This window comes from Heptranchias perlo, chromosome 26, assembly GCF_035084215.1.
Source record: "Heptranchias perlo isolate sHepPer1 chromosome 26, sHepPer1.hap1, whole genome shotgun sequence".
NCBI lineage: Eukaryota > Metazoa > Chordata > Chondrichthyes > Hexanchiformes > Hexanchidae > Heptranchias > Heptranchias perlo.
In genome coordinates this window covers 18,802,019-18,825,943 of record NC_090350.1, presented here as the reverse complement: position 1 = coordinate 18,825,943, position 23,925 = coordinate 18,802,019, and the positions used below count along the sequence as shown (strand labels likewise).

The following is a 23,925-nucleotide window of genomic DNA, read 5'->3' as shown; positions in this document are numbered from 1 at the left end:
ATCATTTTGCATCCAGTGTTTTACTTATAGACTTTGGTCTTTTTTGTTTTTCTCTAATGGCAGCAAAGTCACAAAGTAGGTTAAGCTTGTGGCATTTAAGATATGTTTGCTGCTGAAACTTCACTCCTCCAACTGGTGAAACCTCAATTCAATGGGAATTGGAAGTGTGTTCATCCTGTGGCCAGAAGGATGATAGCAATGAACTCACACATTTTAAGTTGTTTCAGTTACCAAGCCACTCATGAGGAGTCCATCTGGTGTGGGCTCAAACCCATGCTTGTCAGTTATCTAATGGCCAACTAGTGACCACCCTGCTTGAGGTAACTCTTTGGGGTTCAGTTGGTTGCATTATAACACCTGATGGTGGAAGATTGCTCCAAAGCACTGCTGATGATTGACCAGCCACCCTGGCTCATTATGGGACCTAGGGGTGGTGGACCTATCAACAAGGGTTGGGATTCTAGCTACTCAACTCCAGATAACTCTGCAAGCTAATGTCCTAATGGGTAGGGACAAGCAGTAAAAAGCTTTCTGGTGCTCTGCCCTGTTAAACTGCAAGGATTTTGTTGGTTAAATTCCAGCAGTATCCCTTCTTACACCTGTGGGTTCCTAAGCCTTGGCTGTTGCCAACCTGTGCCTAAGCTCTCTGGATTTAGATAAGTATGTCCCTCTATGAAGAGTATGAGCAAACAGAAATTGAGCAAACAATTCTACCTGTGTAGAATTCTCAGTAGCTGAAACATGGTGATATGTTTCTGCAAGCTTTAGAATTCTGGTTGATCAAGAACAATTTCTATTGATGCCTCGTGTTCATATATTTAAAAATTGTATGTTTATTTAGTTTTTTTCATAACGTGCAAGCAAAGGTAACAATATATAACATATAAAATATAACATAATAATAAGACAAAGAAAAAGCAGCTTCATATATATGTTTTGGGAGTCTTAGCCTTCACAAGGTTGACTCAAGGTTCCGACTCTTGAACAATCTTTGAATCCTTTTGATATTAATTTTAAATGGGCACTGTTGGATACAGACATTAGTTCTTCATTGGGAGACAAGGTCTGCTGGTGGACAGTCATACCTTTCTCTTTCAGATCTCAGCATTCATACTTTTCCTTATGATTCTCTACCGCCCATGTTGCAAAGCATGGCAATTTTTTTTTCATGAAATATTAATAATTATAGAATCGGGGAGAGCGGATTGTCCAGAGAGAGAAACACCGAGCTCAGAGTTTCCGCTAGATTGCGCTGGCTTTTTCAGCGTGATCCGGCCGAATCAGCACAAAACATAGCGGAATTTCGAATTACGCGGGTGTAATTTGCGCACAGCATAATTCGAGTTTCCGCGATCTTTTGCGTGGCTATAAAAAAAAGCTGAAATTAGCTCCGCCCACAAAACTGCCCACACCCCCCCCCCCCGCTCGAAACAACGAGAATAGTGAGTTTCCACCGATTGCACCAGCCAGTAGACGTTCAAGGAGGGTTTTAAAATTAAGCTCATTCTCTTAGGCATAAAGGCACTAGCAGGCATGGTTTAAATATTTTTAAATAGTAAAAAATATAAATTTACTAAGAAACTGACTAATGTACACCAATGAAAGTAGGAAATGGTTCAGGATAGTTTTTATCAGTTATTTTCAGTGAGTTTAAATCAGGTTACTCACAGGCAGAGGACTGGACGTCTTTATTAAAACATTTTTAGTGATGAACCCATTCTCAGCTGTATGAATGAAACTGCACCAGGTTACCACTCCTAAATACATCTCTTAAATACATCAACGAATATTCTTGATTGCAAAATAAAGAAACAATTACGCCATGTTAAGCTGCCAAATTGCGCTGATTCATGGCAGATTTTATGTTTGCGATTATGCTAATGCATTTTAGTGGAAACTCGGCGTGAAATGCGGCAGTGCAATTTTCGGGAGCAATTTGCGTCCAAATGCTGATTGCACCCAAAGTGGAAACTCAAGTTCTGTGATTTTAAAATTCAATTCAATTCAATTTTTTGTGACAGTTCAAGGACCTTTACATCAGTTATTCTTCTTGTCTGAATAAATTTCAGCTCATGGCTGTAGCACCATTACTCAAACACCTGCAGTGGTGATATGTGCTCTATCCATCACTTTGCTTGCCTAGTAGTGATACACACTCTGCCCATGTCCTTGTTAGTCTATTGGTGAATATACTATCACAATACCCTCGATCGTCTGTCTAATGGTGAATAAGCTCTGTCCATGTCCCTGCAGGTCCAGTGGTGGTATAATTTGCTGATCTCCATGCTGGTCCAATGGTAATGCAAACTCCAACAATGTTCCTGCTGCTTCATTGGTGCCATGTCTTTGGTACAGCTTCATAAAGACATGGATATGAAAACCTTACAATCCTTGGTGATAAGTCAAACGCTTGTCCCAAGTACGGTGTTGAAGCTGCAGGTTGTACCTGGTCACTATGCCAGGATACAGTGAGAAGCATTTCGACAGACATGGAAAGATAACAGCAGTACTCAGTTTGGTGTGAATATTGTTCATTCTTGGCCAGTCTGATTCAGGTGGCTATGTGCAGTACTTGCCTTCTTTGTACTATTTGTTTACTGGTATGGTATCTTGTTAGTAAAAGCACCGAGTAGCTACATGTTATGCTCTCCAATGTGTATAATAGGTTATTCTGTTGATGTTAATTTACAACATTGACTGTTAGACCTTGTGGTTACTTTCTGCCTGTCTATGGAAGTTCTCAATATCTTGTTTACAAATCAGCTCTGGTTTTGTCTTTGGCAAGCTCACCTCTTTCTTCCCATATTTTCTGTTGCAGCATTGGAGGCATCGTTTGAAAACTAAGTAAAGCATTTCAGAAATATTGAGGACAATGCAAAGAGCTGACCCTCCAACCATGAAGTATGTGAAGATCTTTTTCTCAGTTGGCTTAGCAATGAAGCAATCAACTACATTTGGACAAGGGGACGTGGAACACTTGACAAGACGAGGCAAATCAAAACGATCATAAATCCTGTGAAGTATATATAAGAAACCGATTTCAAAACCAGTTTTAAACAGCAGACTGATCAAATAGGTCCACCAGAGCCCACCGTGTTTCTTCCCTGTGTTTTTGTATAGATGGGTACAATTCTCTCCATGTTTTAACCTATGCTTCCTCTCCCTCTCTTCTCGGTAGGCCACATGCAGGACAACCAACAGTGATGGCGTAGTGATACAGATTAGCTGCAAAGCCCATAGCCTAATGTGGGAGATGGGGAAATACTGATCGTAGCAAGTGTTTGGACAGCCAGGCTGCATGGTATTGCAGACAAAGTCACTCTGTTCATCGCCCCATACACTTTCTGCTGCCACCACATAGACCAACACTCTGAAGATGAAGACTACGGAGAGCCAGATCCGGCCAAATCCGGTCGAATATTTATTGACGCCGCTGAGCACACCTTGAAGTGTGCCCCAGTCCATGATCTTTGATCTGAAACAGAAACACCAAAAAAGATATAATTGCTGCTTTTCATCTCTTCATCTGATTAATCAGTAAGCAGGATCAGAGGGCAATTTTAACCTAACTCGTTCGACGGGAAACTGAATCAATCAGATCGGCTGTCCATTTTATACCTGCCCGATTTTACTTTCCACTGACTTTGATGGCAAATAACAGCGGGCAGCGTGTGAATGGGTGGTCGATTTGATTGCGTCAGTATCTCACCGAGCAAGCTCTGTTAAAATTACTCCCAGAAAGTCCCATCGCCTCTGAGACTTGGGTTTGAGTCCAGTTCCAAACCAGTGAGATAAAAGTCTCCTCCAGTGTCCCAAGGAAATGAGGTAATGCATCGAGAACTTTACTTTGCAATCTGCATCTACTGAGGGACTATTGAGATCTGCATCATCCACAGAACATGCGTTAGATGTGACAAGATCTGTAAAACTGTAGTTTTGGTTGCCTTTCCTTCGAAAAGGTGAATATGTACTGGGGAGCATACAGAGAAGAAGGATGGATCAAGGATTTAAAAATCGTAATTCTACAGATAGATTTATGGAGCTGAATTTGTTGTCAATGGAGAAAAGAACATTGAGCACTGACATGATTCAAGTCTTTACAATAATGAAAGGAATGGACAATAGGAATGACAGTAAGCTTTTAACATCAATTCTGATCACTAAATTGAAAACTGTGGAGGCTGAGTCATTGAATACATTAAAGGCTGAGTCAGACAAATTTTTGATCAGCAAGGGAGTCAAAGGATATGGGGAAAGGGCGGGAAAGTGGAGTTGGGGTAAAAATCAGATCAGCCATGATCTCATTAAATGGCGGAGCAGGCTCGAGGGGCCGAATGGCCTACTCCTGCTCCTGCTCCTGCTCCTAACTCTTATGGTCTTATGGTCTTAAACTGGAAGGCAAAAAAAAATTGTAGAAATTTGCACTATCCTCGATTATATTACAAGCTTGTTAGTCACTCCCAGATAACCAGTCACAGTTGGTAAAGCATTCTTTAAGTATTTGGGGTTTAGGGTGTGGAGCTGACTTTGAAATGACATTTTGTCTGTTAAAGAGAGCTGTTACTTGAACTTTAATCAGTGGGAACGAGTCTGAAAAAGAACCAGCACCTTTTACATGGATGAGGAGCTGGTCGGTGAGGTAAAGAGAAGGTCACAAATAATCGGAGGAGCCAGGAAAAGAGGAGTGTCGGCGAAGAGAGAAATGCAAAGTGCCAGTAGCAAGCTTGTCAACTGCTTTGTTTTCGAATGATACCATCAAAGCCCCAAGCCATTTTGTGCCAACTTTATGCTTACCCTGTTAGGAGATGCGGAAGTTCCTTCTCTGTTCTAAAATTATGTTCAAAAGAAAAAAATGTGTTTCAAAGCACAAAGGACAGAACAAGTTTGCTGACGACACCAAGTTATGTGGCTCAATAAATAGCGTGGATGGGAGCAGAAAGTTGCAAAGGGATAACAACAGAAAATGCTAGAAATACTCAGCAAGTCAGGCAGCATCTGTGCAGAAACAAACAGAGTTAACATTTCAGATCAATGATCCTTCATCAGAACTCAGGAAGTTCTGACCAAAGGTCATCGACCTGAGACGTTAACTCTGTTTCTTTCTGCACAGATGCTGCCTGACTTGCTAAGTGTTTCCAGCACTTTCTGCTTTTATTTCAGATTTCTAGCATCCGCAGTATTTTGCTTTTGAAGTTGCAAAGGGACATTGATAGATTAAGTGAGTGGGCAAAACTGTGGCTGAGGGAGCTCAATGTGGGGAAGAATGAGGTCATCCACTTTGGACCTAAGAAAGAAAGATCAGAGTATTTTCTAAATGATGAGAAGCCAGGAACTGTGGATGAACAGAGAGATTTAGGGGTCCAAGTATAGAAATCACTAAAAGCTAGTGGGCAGATACAAAAAATAATTTAAAAGGCCAATGGAATGTTGGCCTTTATCTCAAGGAATACAAAGGTGTGACAGTTATGTTGCAGTTATATAAAGCTCTGGTTAGACCCCATTTGGAGTACTGTGTTCAGTTCTGGGCACTACACCTCAGGAAGGATATACTGGCCTTGGAAGGGGTGCAGCACAGTTCCACCAGAATGATACCAGGGCTAAATGGGTTAAATTATGAGGAAAGCTTGCATATACTAGGTGTGTATTCCCTGGAGTATAGAAGATTATGTGTTGAACTAATTGAGGTGTTTAAGATGATTGAAGGATTTGATGGGGTAGATAGAGAGAAACTATTTCCTCTGGTGGGGGAGGCCAGAACAAGGTGGCATCATCTTAAGATTACAGCTAGGCCATTCAGGGGTGATGTCAGAAAGCACGTCTTCACACAAAGGGTAGTGGAAATCTGGAACTTGCTTTCTCCCCCCAAAAAGCTGTTGAGGCTAGATCAATTGAAAATTTCAAAACTGAGATTTATAGATTTTTCTTAGGTAAGGGTATTAAGGGTTACCGAACCAAGGCGGGTAGATGGAGTTAAGATACAGATCAGCCATGATCCAATTGAATGGTGGAACAGGCTCGAGGGGCTGAATGGCCTACTCCTGTTCCTGTGTTCCTAAATGGAAAGAGGATAATAAACAAAGAGAGAAACTGCTAATGTTTTGGCGATATATGTAAACAGGGCTGGCCAGGTCTTTTAAAGGTCAATAAACCAGTTGGGTGACTGGAATGAAATATGTACGCACCTATTTTCAAAGCTGTTTGCAGAGTGCCTTCGAGCATACTCCTGCCCAACAACCGTTGGGCGCTAAATTGGGCTGTGTAGCGCCCATTGTTTCGGCACTACACGGTCTCTCCGACATCCAAGATGGCATCTTGGATGCGCACGCACGAACGTTTCCTGCATGACGTGCGCCAGACGCCATCTTGGTATAGGAGTTAGCGCAGGCGCAGATAACGAACACTGGAATCATGTAAAGTTGGGAGAAAATGGCTTCAATCAGTGCACAACGCTGATTTAAAACAATATACACCATTTTGGGACTTCACGCTCAACTCAATGCACAGTCTTAACCCCGACCTTCTGAACGTGTCTTAGAGTGCCTGAAGGACCCCCCGCCAGCGCTATTTAAAGGGACCATGCAGGATTTACAGGTTAGTGGCTGGATTTTTGCTTCTGGCTGCCGAGACATTTGTAACTGTTTTTGGAGGTCTCCTATACTTGAATACCAGGACTAGGGGACAAAGCCTAACATTTAGAGCCAGGACATGCAGGAGTGAAGTTAGGAAATGCTTCTACACGCAAAGGGTGGGAGACGTTTGGAACACTTTTTTGCAGATGGCAGTTGATGCTAACTCACTTGTGAATGTTAAATCTGAGAATGATAGATTTCTGTGAACCAAGGGTATTAAGGGATATGGGGCTAAGACAGGTAGATGGAGTTAGGTCACAGGTCCACCATGATCTCATTGAACAGTGAAACAGGCTCGAGGGGCTAAATACCACTGCCACTTGCTGCCTCCTGATATGCCCCACCTTCTCCTGCAAGAAAGCGAGACGTGTGTCTGGGTGACGTGCCTGTAATGGTTGAATAGCTAGTGTGTGTGGCCTGTGAGTTGTGGGTGGGTGGCTTGAAACAGTGGTAATGTGCAAGGGTGAGAGGAAGCATCTGATTGGAAGAGTTGAGTACTGATGGAAAGAGTTTATTGGTATGGGGGGGTATAGTGCGTAGTGCAGTTGGTAGGAGACGCCACTTGACAGTTGACCTCATTCACCTTGACCATTCATGTCAATGCACTGAACTTCTTCAAGCACTGCATCCATGTTCATGATGCTGTGCACCTGGCATTGACTTTGTCCCCCGTTGCCTCCCACTGCCTTTTGAGTATATGTCTGGAGGGCCTCTTGCCTCAGCCCCCACCCCCTCCCTGCGGATATAGGATGTCCCTCCTTCTGTCCACCTCTTGCACCTAAGGTCTCTAGTGCATCATCAGAGAACCTTGGTGCATGCACTCTTGCAGGCCTGGTACCAACTCAGATCGGCAGATTGGTGCAGATTGGAGGATGTGGGATTTAGTTGTGTGCAACCTTTATTCAATGTTTTAACATAACTCATCAGTATTTAGACATTGGGATGGGACCTGTATCTGTGTTTTACGTGTGCGATGTCTGATCTCCATTCAGAGTCCATGCAGACAGTAGGCTGTTATTTTCAGCAAATAACAGATACCAGCTATATTTAAGGGATTTCAAAGAAACATCCTCCCTTTAAGAGATTGAGCTCTCTCTGGTGGTGGAAAATGCAAATTGCATTGATTCCACGTGCAAGGCCTGGAAAGAAAGGCTGATTGCAGGCAAGTCCTTGGGTGGGTCCAAACTTGCGTCCTGCCTGCGTAGGGTCCATCAGGTGCGGGGTACTAGCGCATCACACTACCCCCGCCCAAAATGGACCCTTATCCAATTTCTCCCCCAACATACTGAAGGATCAGTGTTGAGGAGATGCTGCAGTACAGTGGAGCACTGAGGCTCAGCACTGTGAAGTGAAAGGACTCGGGCCGTGCCCTCACTGACCAGCTTCCTCATTTATATTACGTTCCTTTTTAGGTTTAATTTGCTCTGGTTCAAATTCTAGTACAGAACTCCTCCGCTTACAGCAGCTGTGTTGGTACCAACGCGATTTGCCGGCGAAATGCATCGGCAGGTTTAACCCGACGGCCAGGTAACGCGGGGTGGGACCGTGCTAACTAATGACACATGCCGTTGCAGCATGGGTGTGTTTTCTGGTGAATGCAGATTCATTGAAAAGATTCCGGGTATAAACTGTTCTAATTGTGCACTACAGTCCCCATTGACCTCAAATAATTTACCATCTATCCACTTCTCTCCCGCTGCCAGCTACTGTAAAATAATTCAATATGATTACAGGACAGTGTGTCACAAGTGAAGAGTGCAGACAGTATGCTTTGGAAAGAAATCCAATTCTTCCTTGCATGTGTAACTTAATATTACTGTTGCTTGTACTGGAATCAGTCACTGAGCTGAACGGGGCCAAAGAAAAGAAAGTACTTGCATTTATACAGCGCTCAGGACGTCCCAAAGCACTTTACAGCCAATGAAGTACTTTTGAATTGTAGTCACTGTCGTAATGTAGGAAACGTGACAGCCATTTTGTACGCAGCAAGGTCCCACAAACAGCAATGTGGTAATGGCCAGATAATCTGTTTTAGTGATGTTGGTTGAGGGATAAATATTGGCCAGAACACCGGGAAGAACTCCCCTGCTCTTCTTTGAAATAGTGCCATGGGGTCTTTTACGTCCACCTGAAAGGACGGGACCTCAGTTTTTAACATCTCATCTGAAAGACCGCACCTCCGGCACTACAGCACTCCCTCAGCACTGCACTGACGTGTCAGTCCACATTACGTGCTCAAGTGTCAACCTTCTGACTCAGCTGGACTACGCAGGGTCCAGTCAGAATCACCACTGCAGCAGGTAAATGTTTGTTAGCACCAATCGCAGGAGTTCTAGAGGCCATGGGGTGTGGGTGGCTGGGTGGGGGGGCGGGCGGAGTCGGAGGGGGGAGGCTGGGGTGTTGTAACTAAAGGCTGTAGGGCTGCCTGAAATGATTTAATGACAAGTAATTGCACTTCAACAAGGAGCAAGCAGCTGCTTGAACTGACTGAAATAGTCGGCATGCTTAATATGGTTTAGGCGGTGCCTTTGGAAATGACGCCGACGATGACGGCAAAGGGTCAGCGCCATTTGCCCAATATTGGTGGTTGTTCGGGATAAGCAGGGACGGTGTAAGTGGTGGGCTCTTTGGCAGTGACAAAACTAATATTAAAATAAGCCCCATTCACAGAGAGAAAAAACACTCAGAGGGAGATTCATTCACACACCATCTATACCTCTCAACGAAGGAGTTTTAATCAGGAACTCTCAATATTAAACTGTGTTACTGAGAAAAAAATCATCAGCTGCATGTAATTCTCCCAACCCACCCGATATTCTGGTTCTGCAAAAAAAACTGCACTCCTGGCTCAAAGCACTGAGCTTAATTACAGCCTTTCAGTTCATTGCTGGCTCAGATGAATGAGTACGATGGGGATGAAATTGGGCCATTTACTGCCCATTTTTCAGGCGCTAGGCTGCCAACTAAGCATTGAAAAGGAGGTCAGAGTTGTGCGCACACACTTCTGACAGGAAGTGTGCAGCACGCCATCTTGGTAAAGGGGTTTGTGCGCGCGCGCCTAACGTCCGCCGGCAGAATGTAGAGTGCGGAGGTTATGGCGCGAATCAATGTGCTGATTTAAAGGGACTGCTGCTATTTTGGAACTCCACTTTCCATCCAACGCACTGTCTTAACCTCGCACAGCTGAACATGACCTAAAGGGTCTGAAGGACCCCCTCCCCCTCCCCATCAGCGCTGTTTAAAGGGATCATGCAGAAGTTACAGGTTAGTTGCTGGATTATATCTTCTGGCTTCTGCTGCATTTGTACCTGTTTTTGGAGGTTTCCTATACTTGGATAAAGTTTTAATACTCTACAGGGAGTGGGATGGCTAGCAGACAGGCAACAGCAAGGGCACTGATGGTGTGGCCAGGGTGGGAGCAGGAATGCTGTCATCCTGAGAGAGGACAGCAGGTTCATGTTCCATGGAGCCTCTGCCTCTTGCTGCCTCCAGTTATGGGCCAACTTCTCCTGCAAGAAGGAGGGAAGTGTGTCAGTGAGTGTCCTGCAAAATGTTTAGGTGATATGGCTGTCATAGTTGAATAGCTGCCAGTGTATGTGACCTGTGAGTTGTGAGTGTGAGGCTTGCAACAGTGCTGATTGTGTGATGGGGAGATAAAGCATATGATGTGTACGGTTGAGTACTGAGATTGTTGGTGGGTGGGTGATGGCGGTGTAGTGAATTGAGCAGTGGATGAGGGTAGTGGTGCAGGTGGTACGATATGCCACTTGAACTTACTCACCTTGACAACTCGTGCTAATCACTGAACTTCTTCCTGCACTGCATTCATGTTCTTGGAGCTATGCTCCTGGCAATTACCTCCTGAGCTACTTCCTTCCACTGCCTCCTGAGTATATGTCTGATGGGCCTCCTTCCCCTCTGCGGATAGAGGATGCCCCTCCTTCTTTCTACCACTTGTACCAAAGTCACCAGTGCATCATCAGAGAACGTTGATGCAAGCTCTCTCCCAGGCGCAGTCATTCTTCAAAGTATTACAGCACCGAATCACTTCACAAACAACACCCACCACTCCGTGCAGCCACCATGCACCTCCCCTTTAAGAGGTGCAGGCTGCCTTTAAGAAGCCCAAGCCACTTACGATATCGGGCTCCCTGCTGATACGTGCAGCCAGTCAACAGCGCAGATAATGTTGGCTACATGGCGTAACCATTTAAAACAGCAGGCAACACAAATGTGACCTGCTGCCTGCATCACAATGAGCGGGTTAATCACGGACCCCACTCCCCACGTCTGTTTTCAGGGGCTATGTAATTTAACCCCTACTGTCTATCAGCCAGCTTTAAAGCATTTGCAGAGGCCTCTTAACAGGCTGTTTTTCTGTCTTGATGGTGTGAGATCTGGAATCGCCAAAAGAGACAGAGAGAAAATATATTCAGAAAAGGTCATTTCAGCTCCCTCCATCAATTAAAAGGACAATGCCAAATATTAGGGTGTATTTCAGTCGGTTCAAAATCTGCTTGGAAAATTGTGGTATCTTGTCAGCGATCAGGATGACTTTATTTTGTAGCAGACTGCCAGGGTACTTTTTCTTAAAGTGTCATTTTGTTTTTTTTAAAAAAGTAAAATACAATTAAACAATAAATGATGCAGCAGTCTATCATGTCATTACCCCTTCAAACATATTAAAACAAAACTAATTAAAACTGGGGGGCTTCCTGTTAGGGGAAACCATTACAAATATATAAATTTGAGTGGCTTATCGCCGTGGCTTAATATAGCAAGCCCAGTATTGCACAGTGTGAGTTTCATGCCCCTTATCTATCACATAGTCAACTCCTGATCCCAGCATAGAGAGGAGGCGATTCCCATGGGGTACAGATGTGAGGGGATCAAGCCAGCCAGCCAGTGCGAATATTTATGGAGCGAAACTGCTTAAATTTAGTTGACGTATTCTTTTGGAATCTGTTCAATTGCAGTTTAGCTTCTCTGACTGCCCCTTTCTTTAATTAGTGTTCCGACACACTGCGACGGATACAGTTATAAAAGATACGAAGTTAAAAGAAGGCAAAAGCTTTCACATGATTGCCCTTACTTTGTGATTGCGGTTGATTAATTGTAAGTAGACTTCCAGCTGTACTGGTTCACCCGTGTTTCACTGAACAGTCTGCTTTTTGAGAAGACTGTCTTGAAATTTCTAACATTTAAATCAAACAGTTCAGTAAAATCTTCCATTCCCCACTTACTTCTGTATCTCGCCATGAGGAGGGGTTAGCTGCTTAGGAGTGTAAATTAATTTACAACATCAGCTAAAACAAACAACAGGACACAAAAGGCAGGTTCATCCCTTCTATCTTGTTCCATGTCTGATTCTGGACTGGCAAAAGGTGGAAACCCTGAAGTACAAGGCAGAAAGTGTGTTCAGAAAAACTTACCAGAGAAATTCAGCAGCTACAGCTTCTCAGACCCACAACCTCGCTGAAACGTGAAATGAAATTAGTTGAAAACTGAACTGGTTCCGATAATCTCCGCACCTCGAGAATCTACTGGCTGGGTTTCACTTTATTCCTGTTACTACTCCGTACTATTATGGGGTGTGTCAGGAGGTAGTCGTTTCTGTATGTGTTGGGACAGAGAATGAGGGATGTTTTCCGTAACGCATGCATATTTGTAAAGCAAGGTGTCATTAGCATTAAAGGCCTCCCTCGGGTTTGAAATCTATACCACTTTGATTGGCTTGTGTGTTTTATTTGGAAAGCAGCCATATGCCAGTGGCATTTTACTGTTCAAGTTTAGTTCCTATTTTGCTACGGTTTACAGAAGTACAAAATGGAAAGGCTCAAAACTGCTGATTTGCTGGTGTTATGTTTTAATTATATTATAGGATCATGGAAAGTTACCGCACAGAAGGAGGCCATTCAGCCCATCGTGTCCGTGCCGGCCGAAAAAGCTATCCAGCTTAATCCCACTTTCCAGCACTTGGTCCGTAGCCCTGTAGGTTACGGCACTTCAAGTGCACATCCAAGTACTTTTTAAATGAGTTGAGGGTTTCTGTCTCCACCACCCTTTCAGGCAGTGAGTTCCAGACACCACCACCCTCTGGGTGAAAAAAATTCTCCTCAGCTCCCCTCTAATCCTTCTGCCAATTACTTTAAATCTATGCCCCCTGGTCACTGACCCCTCTGCTAAGGGAAATAGGTCCTCCCTATCCGCTTTATTTAGTCCCGTCATAATTTTATATACCTCAATCTTCCCTCAGCCTCCTTTGTTCCAAAGAAAACAATCCCAGCCTATCCAATCTTTTCTCATAGCTAAAATTCTCCAGCCCTGGCAACTTCCTCATAAATCTCCTCTGTACCCTCTCTAGTGCAATCATGTCTTTCCTGTAATGTAACCAGAACTGTACGCAGTACTCAAGCTGTGGCCTAACCAATGTTTTATACAGTTCTAGCATAACCTTCCTGCTCTTATATTCTGTGCCTCAGCTAATAAAGGAAGTATCCTGTGTGCCTTTTTAACCACCTTATCTACCTGTCCTGCTACCTTCAGGGATCTGTGGACATGCACTCCAAGGTCCCTCCACACCTCTCATTATCCTCCCATTTATTGTACTCCCTTGCCTTGTTTGTCCTCACCAAATGCATTACCTCACATTCTCTGGATTGAATTCCATTTGCCACTTTTCTGCCCACCTGACCAGTCCATTAATATCTTCCTGCAGTCTACAGCTTTCCTCCTCACTATTAACCACACAGCCAATTTTTGTATCATCTGCAAACTTCTTGATCAAGTCCTCCACATTCAAATCCAAATCATTAATATATACCACAAAAAGCAAGGGACCTAGTACTGAGCCTTGCGGGACCCTACTGGAAACAGCCTTCCAGTCGCAAAAACACCTGTTAACCATTATCCTTTGCTTCCTGCCACTGAGCCAATTTTGGATACAACTAGCCATTTTCCTTTGGATTCCATGGGCTTTTACTTTTTTGACTAATCTGCCATGTGGGACCTTGTCAAAAGCCTTGCTAAAATCCATGTACACTACATCAAACGCGCTACCCTCATTGACCCTCCTTGTTGCCGCCTCAAAAAATTCAATCAAGTTAGTCAGACATGATCTTCCCTTAACAAATCCATGCTGACTGTACACTGATTTCTTTTAAAGGCAGAGTTTAAGTGTTCATCAGTCTCAGTGCTTAGACTTTTTAAAAACTGTTTACACCCAGCAATAGTTTCAAGCGCTCCAAGTCCAGTTATAACATGGGTTAGATGCTGGACAAAGCTCCCTCTAATTTGTCCAGAAATGCGGCAAATCCATCTTCAGAAGGAATATCTCCTACTCCACCAGTTTGACATTTTCATTTGCCACACCAGCCATCCCTGTGACCCCTCTGGGCAATCCTAACTATTTTAGGGCATCATTCCACTGTTTCCTAATTTTACTAATCAAGAGTGAACATGAGGTGATGTTCCCCACATTATACTGCTATCTATGCCTTTTTTATTAAAATTAGCAAATGGAAGAAAATACAGCAATTAGTGTTTGTTCAGGGCTGAATCCTTACAGGTAATAGAGAGGAGTCCTATTCATCTGAAACAGATTCAAACCAAAGTCCTAGAATTGAAAGGACAGCTAATGATTATTCCATACCTTCAATCTAATATAATAAGGACAAACAAATAAAAATTGTATTGCAAAAAAACATACGCCTTACTGTGAAACAGCCCAAAGAGATCAAACAGTGGTCAGCAATCAATATTTTGTCAGATAGAATCAGGAATGGTTTGAACATTGGGGTACCATGGAGGTGCCCCAGTGTTCACATGTCAAACAGTGGAGCTAAGTAAATGGCAGCAAGGCACACGCTACCAGTTACATAGAGTTTGATGGCATCTTTCAGACTGATCTGCCAAGCCTCAGCGATCTGGAGCAGTACAGATAACTGACCAACATTGTGCAACAATCTGACAGGGTCCACAGATGGCTTTTTTGGGTACTAAAGTTCACGGCGTGTGCCTGCTCCTGATCGCAAGGTCCTTGAGGAACTAAAATCATGAATGCTGCCAGTAAACTATTCAGGCACGGATTAAGAAAACAGGGAAGTACAAAAAAAATCGCCTTAAAGGTGCCCGTGTCGGCTCAGTGGGAGCACTCTTATCTCTGAGTCAGAAGGTTGTGGGTTCAAGCTGCACTTCAGAGATTTAAGCACATAACCTAGGCTGACACCTGTCAGAGGTGCTGTCTTTTGATTGCAATGTAAAGACTCTTTCTGCCTTCTCAGGTGGATGTAAAAATACCACGTTCCTATTCAAAGGAGAACAGAGGAGTTCTCCTGGTGTCCTGGACAACATTAAACCCCCCCCCCCACAACTGCCCTGCAACCAACATCACCAGAAAACGGATTAACTGCTCATTTATCTCACTGCTGTTTGTGGGACTTTGCTGTGTGTAAATTGGTTTATGCATTTCTCTGTATTCTAACAGTAGCTACATTTTAAAAGTACTTCATTTGTTGTGAAGGGCTGTGGAATGTCCTGAGGATGTGAAAGGTGCCATATAAATGCAAGTTCTTCTTTTAAATGTACTGAATTGTAACCGATGCTGCAATACTACAATCCTCCTGCTGGTGGTGCTGTTGCATGTAGTGACTGCCAATAGGTCAGCAATGCCACCAACAGACATGATGTGGAGATGCCGGTGATGGACTGGGGTGGACAAATGTAAGGAATCTTACAACACCAGGTTATAGTCCAACAATTTTATTTTAAAATCACAAGCTTTCGGAGATTATCTCCTTCGTCAAGTGAGTAGTGAATGAGAGCTTCTCAAATCACATATCTTATATTAGGCTGGGACACCATCACACCAATCAAAGGTGTCGTTGGTGTTCAGACAGGTTAGCCACGGAAAACAGTAGGTCCCAGTGTGCTGAATACACATTGTGTCAAATTACACAGACAGAGAGAAAGATTCCCGAAAGGCAGAGAGAGAGCGAGAGAGAATTTTCAGTTGTATTAAAAACAGATAACTTTTTTTTCCCTTGTTGGTGGGGTTACGTGTAGCGTGACATGAACCCAAGATCCCGGTTGAGGCCGTCCTCATGGGTGCGGAACTTGGCTATCAATTTCTGCTCGACGATTTTGCGTTGTCGTGTGTCTCGAAGGCCGCCTTGGAGAACGCTTACCCGAAGATCGGTGGCTGAATGTCCTTGACTGCTAAAGTGTTCCCCGACTGGGAGGGAACCCTCCTGTTTGGCGATTGTTGCGCGGTGTCCGTTCATCCGTTGTCGCAGTGTCTGTATGGTCTCGCCAATGTACCATGCTCCACGGCATCCTTTCCTGCAACGTATGAGGTAGACAACGTTGGCCGAGTCACAGGAGTATGAACCATGTACATGGTGGGTGGTGTCCTCTCGTGTGATGGTGGTATCTGTGTCGATGATCTGGCATGTCTTGCAGAGGTTGCCGTGGCAGGGTTGTGTGGTGTCGTGGACGCTGTTCTCCTGAAAGCTGGGTAATTTGCTGCGAACGATGGTCTGTTTGAGGTTGGGTGGCTGTTTGAAGGCGAGTAGTGGAGGCGTGGGGATGGCCTTAGCGAGGTGTTCGTCGTCATCGGTGACATGTTGAAGGCTGCGGAGAACATGGCGTAGTTTCTCCGCTCCGGGGAAGTACTGGACGACGAAGGGTACTCTGTTGGTTGCGTCCCGTGTTTGTCTTCTGAGGAGGTCTATGCGATTCTTCGCTGTGGCCCGTCGGAACTGTCGATCGACAAGTCGAGCGTCATATCCCGTTCTTACGAGGGCGTCTTTCAACAGACACTTACTGGTAATGAGCACTTGGCAATCAAGAGATTTCCTGCTTCAATGGACTGGTGGCACAAATGCTTGCTGGGTACAGGAGGATTAAAAAAAATTGACAGCTAAGTCTGAGGGTCATAAACGCACTGGGAACTTGGTATTTTCTGGCTGGACAGCAATGTAGGCTCAGGAGTGCATGAGCTTTACGAAAGGTCCCAGAAACATGTAAATGGAGCCAGGGTTTCCTGCTGCACATTTCCCAAAGTGCAACATCATCACAGTGTGTTCATTTGGAAAGGGACCACAGATGAAAAGTTCTTAAAGCTGTAATGTCCTTGGTTTTGTTTTTTTTGAGTTATTGCAACCTTTTTTTACTTGGTTGGTTTCATTAGTTTTTAGGCCAGTTCTCAGTTTGATGCTGACTATTGCTATTTTTGTTTTGTGTTCGCACCTACCTGAGAGGGCAGACGGGACCCCGGTTTAACATCTCATCCAAAAGTGCGGCACCTCCGACAGTGCGGCACTCCCTCAGTACTGCACTGGAGTGTCGGCCTAGATTATGGGCTCAACTCTTTTCCAGAGGACAATAACCAGCATCAAAGAGAGGGCTCTTCACTTTTTCAGATTGGCTGCTTCCTCAAGAGTGCGGGGCCTCATTATATGGGAACGGAATGGGGAGAAGCATTTGTTGTTAATAGCAACGCACATCTGACCAAACAGACTATGATGTTATGTGACCTGCCAACTTTCCCCATTGATCGAGGCATCGAAAATCTACAGTAATTGTGGCATAAAGTCACCACATTTGCACTGGATGGGGCGGTGGAGGGGGGGGGGTGTGGTGTGGGGGGGTTGTGGTCTGGACATTAGAACACGACCCAGTTCCGCCCACTCTGTTCAATATGCGCCAGCGTTTTTGTCAGCAGTGGGGACTGGCCCGTCCAGCATCTGCCCCCTTAAATCTTGATCTCAGTGGAAGAGGCCAGACTGGTCAGATAACATCTGTCAGAGGTTTTGGATTGTTACGCGAGATATTCTCTCAGGTTCAGTGTCACTTGGACACAGTAACACCGGGTCGCTGCAAATTTCCTCCCTCCCCACCGAGTGAGTGCCTCAGATGGCAGGCCCACCTACTTTTGCAAATGCCCTTGAACCCAAGATCTCAAATGGGGGTCAGGGGCACAGTTGTCCAATGCATAGAAGTCCCGTTTCGCCGTTGTCACAGTGACGGAGTTGGGACTTGCGGGTTTTTGGGCCCGAACGTCTAAGTGTGTGACAAATTCATAGATGGGAGAGGAAAAGCTGCAATAATGTGCATTCATTTGGAGATATGGATTGGCCATCTGCAAGAGCCTCTCCTATTGGTCTTTATACGTGTCATCTGTGGCTCTGTGATAGCATTCTCTCCTCTGAGTCAGAAGGTCGTGAGTTCAAGTCCCACTCTAGAGACTTGAGTACATAACTAGGCTGATACTTCAGTGCAGTATTGAGGGAGTGCTGCACTGTTGGTGGTGCCATCTTTCAGATGAAATGCTAAGCTAAGGCCCCATCTGCCTTCTGAGGTGTATGTTTGAGATTCCATGGCACTATTGAAGAATAGCAGCTTAGTACTCTCCAATGTCCTGGCCAATATTTATCCCTCAACCAACATCACTAAAACAGATTATCTGGTCATTATCTCATTGCTGTTTGTGGGATCTTGCTGTGCGCAAATTGGCTGTTAAATTTCCTACGTTATAACAGTGACTACACTTCAAAAGTATTTCATTGGCTGTGAAGCGCTTTGGGACGTCCTAAGGTCATGAAAGGTACTATATTAATGCAAGTCTTTCTTTTTTCTTTCTATTTAGTGTTGCCATAGAATTTCCAATGTAAAGGGCTAGGAGCTTGAGGTTAGGTGTCCCGCCACCAGTCTCTCCCTTCTGTTGTGGGTTCTTTTTGCTGCAACCATAAAAAGATTGGTGAAGTGTTGACTGCAGCTCGAGCTCTGCGATTGCCATGTAATTGGTCTCTGAGCCTCCCAAAGTAAGAGTGCAAGAATTTGCAGAACACAAGTGGGTGTTGGTGGAGACTTTTAAGACCGTACCCATCATCACTGAAAGGTTTCTTTGGAATGTGGAAGGCATGACATGTATGAATAGGTGTTGCCTTGTGATAGATTAGGACTGATCAAAGAGTTCCCCTGGGTGGATGCAGCTGGTGAAAGTGTGTGTTGCTGCCATGCCATACCAGAACACTGGAGACAGGTACATTCAACAGACTCTAACCTTGCCAAAACCCGTTCGAAGTGTTAAACGTCCGCCACAACTGAGATGGAAACCTCCTGACCATTGAAATGCATTTACTTGTTCCACTACTTCTTCTCATGCAGCCCAGGGAGTTGCCTTCCAGGGAGATAACTGTACCCCTAACCCTAACCCTTCCAACCCCAAGATAGCGATCCTCCTTCACTTCAACTCTCTGAGCATAAGCTCCAATGCTCTGTCTGCAAAGGGAACATTTCTCCCTCCGTCCTGAGCCCTTGCAGCCTCCTTTGACATCTTCCAAAATCCAGCAGAAACAACTGACAAACAGCGCACTTTTACAACATCGGAAGTACTGGTATCCCTTTAAGGTTTGGCAGCTGCCCTACCAGATATCTTTTAACTCCGGGCTCCGCGCTGACAGCGCATGGCCCAATCAACACCTGGAATGCGGAATAATTATTTAAACGAGGAGATCATGTGAAATCCCGACAGGTTCACGGACGTGCCCCTGGTGCGAGATGCACTCATGCATTTGTGGCTGTGGCACAAGCTGAAAATTGGCCCATGCGTTCACAAAATTGGATGGTGGAAAACTGGTTTAAAATTTACAGGGAGAAAACTTAATGACGGCGTAAATGAAGGATTTTAAGGGTGTTGGAAATCATTCTACAAGTGCTTCAGTGCAGAGAACACATCATGTAGAAGGTAAGGTAATCCCCTGGATTTATTTTGATCGCCTGAGGCGGTGGGGGGTGGGGGGTGGTGGGGGGGAGGTGGGAGAAGAATTTTCCCGTATATTTTTTTCCTTATTGGCCCTGGGTTTTGCTCTGTTTTTTCTGTCTCTCTCAGGAGATTACATGGAGGGTGGGGCAGGCTTGATGGATGAACTGTTTCTTTCTTGCCTGTCATTTTCATATGTTCGTCTTTTAGCTTTTCTTCTCCGATTAAATGCTGCCAAAGGTCTTGTCTCTGACCTCAATCTATCCACTGCCCTCAGGACCTGAACACCGACTGGTTTGATTTTGGGGTCATAAAGTGGCGATATATTAAATGGTAGGTCAAGGAATATTTTGGTGTTCCCAGGACAGGTCCAAGCACCTCTCAAATCCAATTCCTTCCCTAATCCCTCTCCTGACACTGGCCCTGTTTACTGCTGTCTAGTCTCAGGTTTGCTGCTGGCTGCTTTACTAACTGTAACGTAACACAATAGATAATGTCGGAATGCTTCACCCTCACAATCGAATGCATCATCCAATCCCCACCCCACCCTGAGCAACATTACTGCCTTCGATCACATTCTTAATGTGTTAGATAAGGGGCAGAGTCGTAATCATTTCTATTTGTCAGAGCCGTACCACGTACACTATTTTGGGCATCTTAGTTTCCTCGGTCCCTGTGGCTGCTTTGTTTGGTTGAAGTAGAGGTTGACAAAACACTTTTTTTGGTACATGACAACCATGCAAATAGCGTTGCCTCAGCTTGTAGGTGAATCAACACTTTCCAGGCTGTTAGCCATCAAACAGACATTTTGCAGTTTTGTTGACAGACTTATCTCTCTGCGCATGATCATCCCTTTGAGCACTGGCTTCTTTATACCTCCAGAACATAAAGATATTCTTTATTAGCTTATAGTTGATGGGGTTAGATGAAGGAGGATGGGAGGAGGCTCGTGTGGAGCATCAACACTGGCATTGACCTGTTAGGCCGAATGGCCTGTTTCTGTGCTGTACATTCTATGTAGTTACAAGGATCATACCCAGTATAATTAGAACTTGCATCACTAAAAAGGAAAAGTAAGGAACAAATCAAAAAGTGCATTTCTTCATGAAGTCTTTTTGAGTATTAGGAATTCTGTTCTAAACATATCCAAAAATGGTCCTATTGCACTGTCGGAGGTTATCCACAACTATGTGTCATGTAGGCTCTATTACGTGGGACTTGGTATCAGAGGGGTGGCATACAGTCCTTTTATTCCTCAGACTTGGGTTTGAGGTCAGCTCAGGCTGCTGAGACAAAGGGCGTGATTTTTACCTGGAGCCGGGAACTCAGTGGGTGGGTAGATTTTCACGTGGGAACCCGGAAGTAAAGTGAGTGCGTCAGAATCTGCGATCGCAACTCAATTGAAGGCAATTAATTTTACTTCCTGGTTTTGCGTCTCCAAGCTGCGCAGCGGGCGTACTGCGCACCCGGATGACGCGATCTGAAGTCCACTATTTAAAGGAACAAAGCAAAAATGGATTTTGGAGGAGAAAGGAGGAGGAACATAAATAGCTTCCAGAAGAATAAAGGCAGCACCCAGGTTTACTGATGTTTTGTGGGAAGTACTGCTGGATGCAGTGAGAATGAGGATGGAGGTGATGTACCCAAATGGTGGGAAGAAGAAACCGGGTTCTGCCACCAAGAAGGCATGGCTGGAGGTGGCAGGAGAGGTGAGCAGCAGGAACACGGTGCTCAGGTCTTGGCTGCAGTACAAGAAGTGGTTTAATGACCTAACCAGGTCAGGAAAAATGAGTACATTTGCTGATTCACCTATATCCTGTGGAGTACAACACCCCCACCTCTCACTCTGTCTTGGCAAGTCTACTCCATCACATCACTCCTCACGCCCACTTAAGTTTCAGCAGTAACCATCCTTCATTTTCTATGCATTTGTTCACCACCCACCACTGCCAAATCTGATGCAATGTGATGCATCTGTCTGATAGTCAGCCTCTGACGCATCTGTCTGATAGTCAGCCTCTGACGCATCTGTCTGATAGTCAGCCTCACCCAATGCACTGCATCCATCGGGTGAATACGGCACCTTTAGTCACTCACAGGTCTGTCCTGTCACCCCTTGTAGGAGAGGAGAGCACAAAATGCAGGAGAGAGGGTGAGGACTAGAGGTGGACCTCCACAAATTATCCAGCTGACTGAAGCAGAGGAGAAGGCCATGGAGATAAGTTGGACAGGTGCATCCCTATTCATCGGAGGTGAAGAGACTGGGAACCCAGTGCTGCCTGGCGGCAGAACTTAAACATCTTTCACACACATGATGACTTTATTTCATCAGTGACTGAACTATGAGAAACCTGAGTATGGTCATTGGCAAGATTGTTCCATTGCCATGACTAATTCATATCGGTTTCTGTTGTCTTCCAGGGCCTTCATGTCTCGAAGAAGAATGTGGCGAGATGGAAGACATTAATTCCTCATAGGGCCTCATTCCTTCAGAGGGTGCATCATCACAGGACATACAGCCAAGTACCAGCGCAGATAATCGCACTTCGGTGGGTCCTCTTACACAGTCAGTTGGGTTGTCACCTGATTCACCGCTCACAAGTGAGCACGAGTAGACACTGGTGGCAGAGGAAGTTGTGGAGAGTCTGTGTCAGAGGGTGCACTCCTCTCCGAGCTCTGCTCAGTTGGACACAGATGCTGAACCCCGTGGACCATCGTTGAGAAGGAGAATGATTGAGGTACAGCTGCACCTTTGTGAGGTTCTGGAAAATGTGTCACGTAGGCTCTCCTCAATAGCAGAGAGCACGGAAGAGTCCAACCCCAACACTAGTGGATTGTTGTTGTAGGTAAATGCGAGAATGTTTTTAATGGAGAGAGTGGCCACCTCCATGGAGCTTCAAGCACAGCTCTCAAGTGACTCTATGCAGGACATGACCATTGCCATGCGGACTTTGGACGCCAACATGTCTGCAGCCTTAAACATGATGACTGATACCTTATCTGTGGCCTTACAGCACATCACTGATCTGCACCAAGCTGCTCTCCATCAGAGTGGTAGGAGTGATGTGGCCCTGGTCCGAGAGAGGGAGGATGGCAAAAGGGGACATGGAAGTGGGGACTCCATTCAAAGTGCTCCCACGTCTTACCTATTGCCCCCCCCCAATCAGTACTCGATATGCTGCCTCCTCTCCCGATGGCCGAGTCTGCCCCTGCACAGGTACAAGTGGAGCAATCTTTAGTGGGGCCCTCACAAGTTCCAAAACTCAGAGGTCATAGGCCAAGAGCATCTCAGCAGTCAGGGCCTGCCACTACCTCTGCTGACGCCACAGGGAATGCACCACGTAGAAGCAGTAGAAAGCATAAGTTTAAGCAATTTTAGTTCACCAAGGGTGTGCACATGGGTGTTTGAAGAAATGTTAAGCTGATAATTTTACTTTTTTCTTATATTGGCACATAAAATTTATAGATTATCACCACTTCCACATCTTGGCCATTATTGCGTCCCGAGTGTTAAGTCGCCTTTTCATTTGCTTCATCATGAATGCCAATACATGACAATACCCATTGGACAGATGAGCAATGGGTGTATGTGTGGTTGAAGGACTGTTTTGTGCAAAGGGAAGGGGGTTGGGTTGGTGGTGGTGGTGGTACTGGCGGTGCTTGTTCCAGACGGCCTTAGTATCTCAATTTCTTTATTTTGCAACTCTCATTATGAGAACCTGTGAGGGATGAGGGCATCGCTGGCATCACGGGCAGCAATGTGCACGGATGGTCTGGTGATTGGTGCCCCACCTTCATTTTCCTCCTCCTTCTCCTCATCCTTGTCCTCATCCTTCTCATCCTCCTCCTCGTCCTCTCCATCCTCCTCCTCGTCCTCTCCATCCTCTTCCTCTTCAATGTTGCCACCAACAGATGATGATGGACGAGCGCCTTCGCCCTCCTTCACTTCTAAACCTCTCTGTTGCTCTATGTTGTGCAGGACGCAGCACACCACGATGATTCTGGAGACCCTCGCTGCTGAGTACCGAAGGGCTCTTCCAGACCTATCCAGGCACCTGAAGCACATCTTCAACATGCCTATAGCTTGCTCATTGACACACCTGGTGGTCATGTGGCTCTGGTTTTATCACTGCTGTGCCTCGTTGGTGGTGTTTCTCACAGGTGTCACAAGCCACGTTTGCAGGGGGTATCCCTTGTCTCCAATGAGCCAGCCCTTAAATCTATCTCCTGTCTGGAAGAAGTCTGGAATGTTGGACTGGTACAAAATGAATTCATCATGACATCTGCAAGGGAATCTGGCACACACCTGTGGAAATCTCTTCTGGTGGTCGCACACCAGCTGTGCATTGATGGAGTGATAGCCCTTTCGGTTTATGAAGACTCCTAGCTCATGTGGTGGTCCTCGGATTGCCACATGTGTGCAATCAATTGCGCCCTGCACCTGTGGGAAGCCAGCCAGAGATGAGAAACCCACTGCCCTCTCATTCTGGCGAATGTCGTGGTGGGGAAAGTTCACGTAATTGGACGTCCTGG

The 23,925-nt window shown here is 45.2% G+C and overlaps 1 protein-coding gene across 1 annotated transcript; it reads right to left on the bottom strand.

The window, feature by feature from the left end:
* Positions 1 to 813: 813 nt before the first annotated feature.
* On the bottom strand, positions 814 to 12,250 carry LOC137342525 (gap junction beta-4 protein-like). The gene is made up of 2 exons (XM_068006457.1): positions 12,062 to 12,250; positions 814 to 3,475 (listed from the first exon to the last, which is right to left on the bottom strand). Exon 2 carries the CDS (start codon positions 3,463 to 3,465, stop codon positions 2,701 to 2,703), a length of 765 nt encoding a protein of 254 aa, XP_067862558.1. The 5' UTR covers positions 3,466 to 3,475; positions 12,062 to 12,250; the 3' UTR covers positions 814 to 2,700.
* Positions 12,251 to 23,925: the final 11,675 nt, after the last annotated feature.

Coding starts and splice junctions, on each gene's coding strand:
- LOC137342525 (XM_068006457.1), bottom strand. CDS start 3,465: ATGGACTGGGGCACACTTCAAGGTGTGCTCAGCGGCGTCAATAAATAT.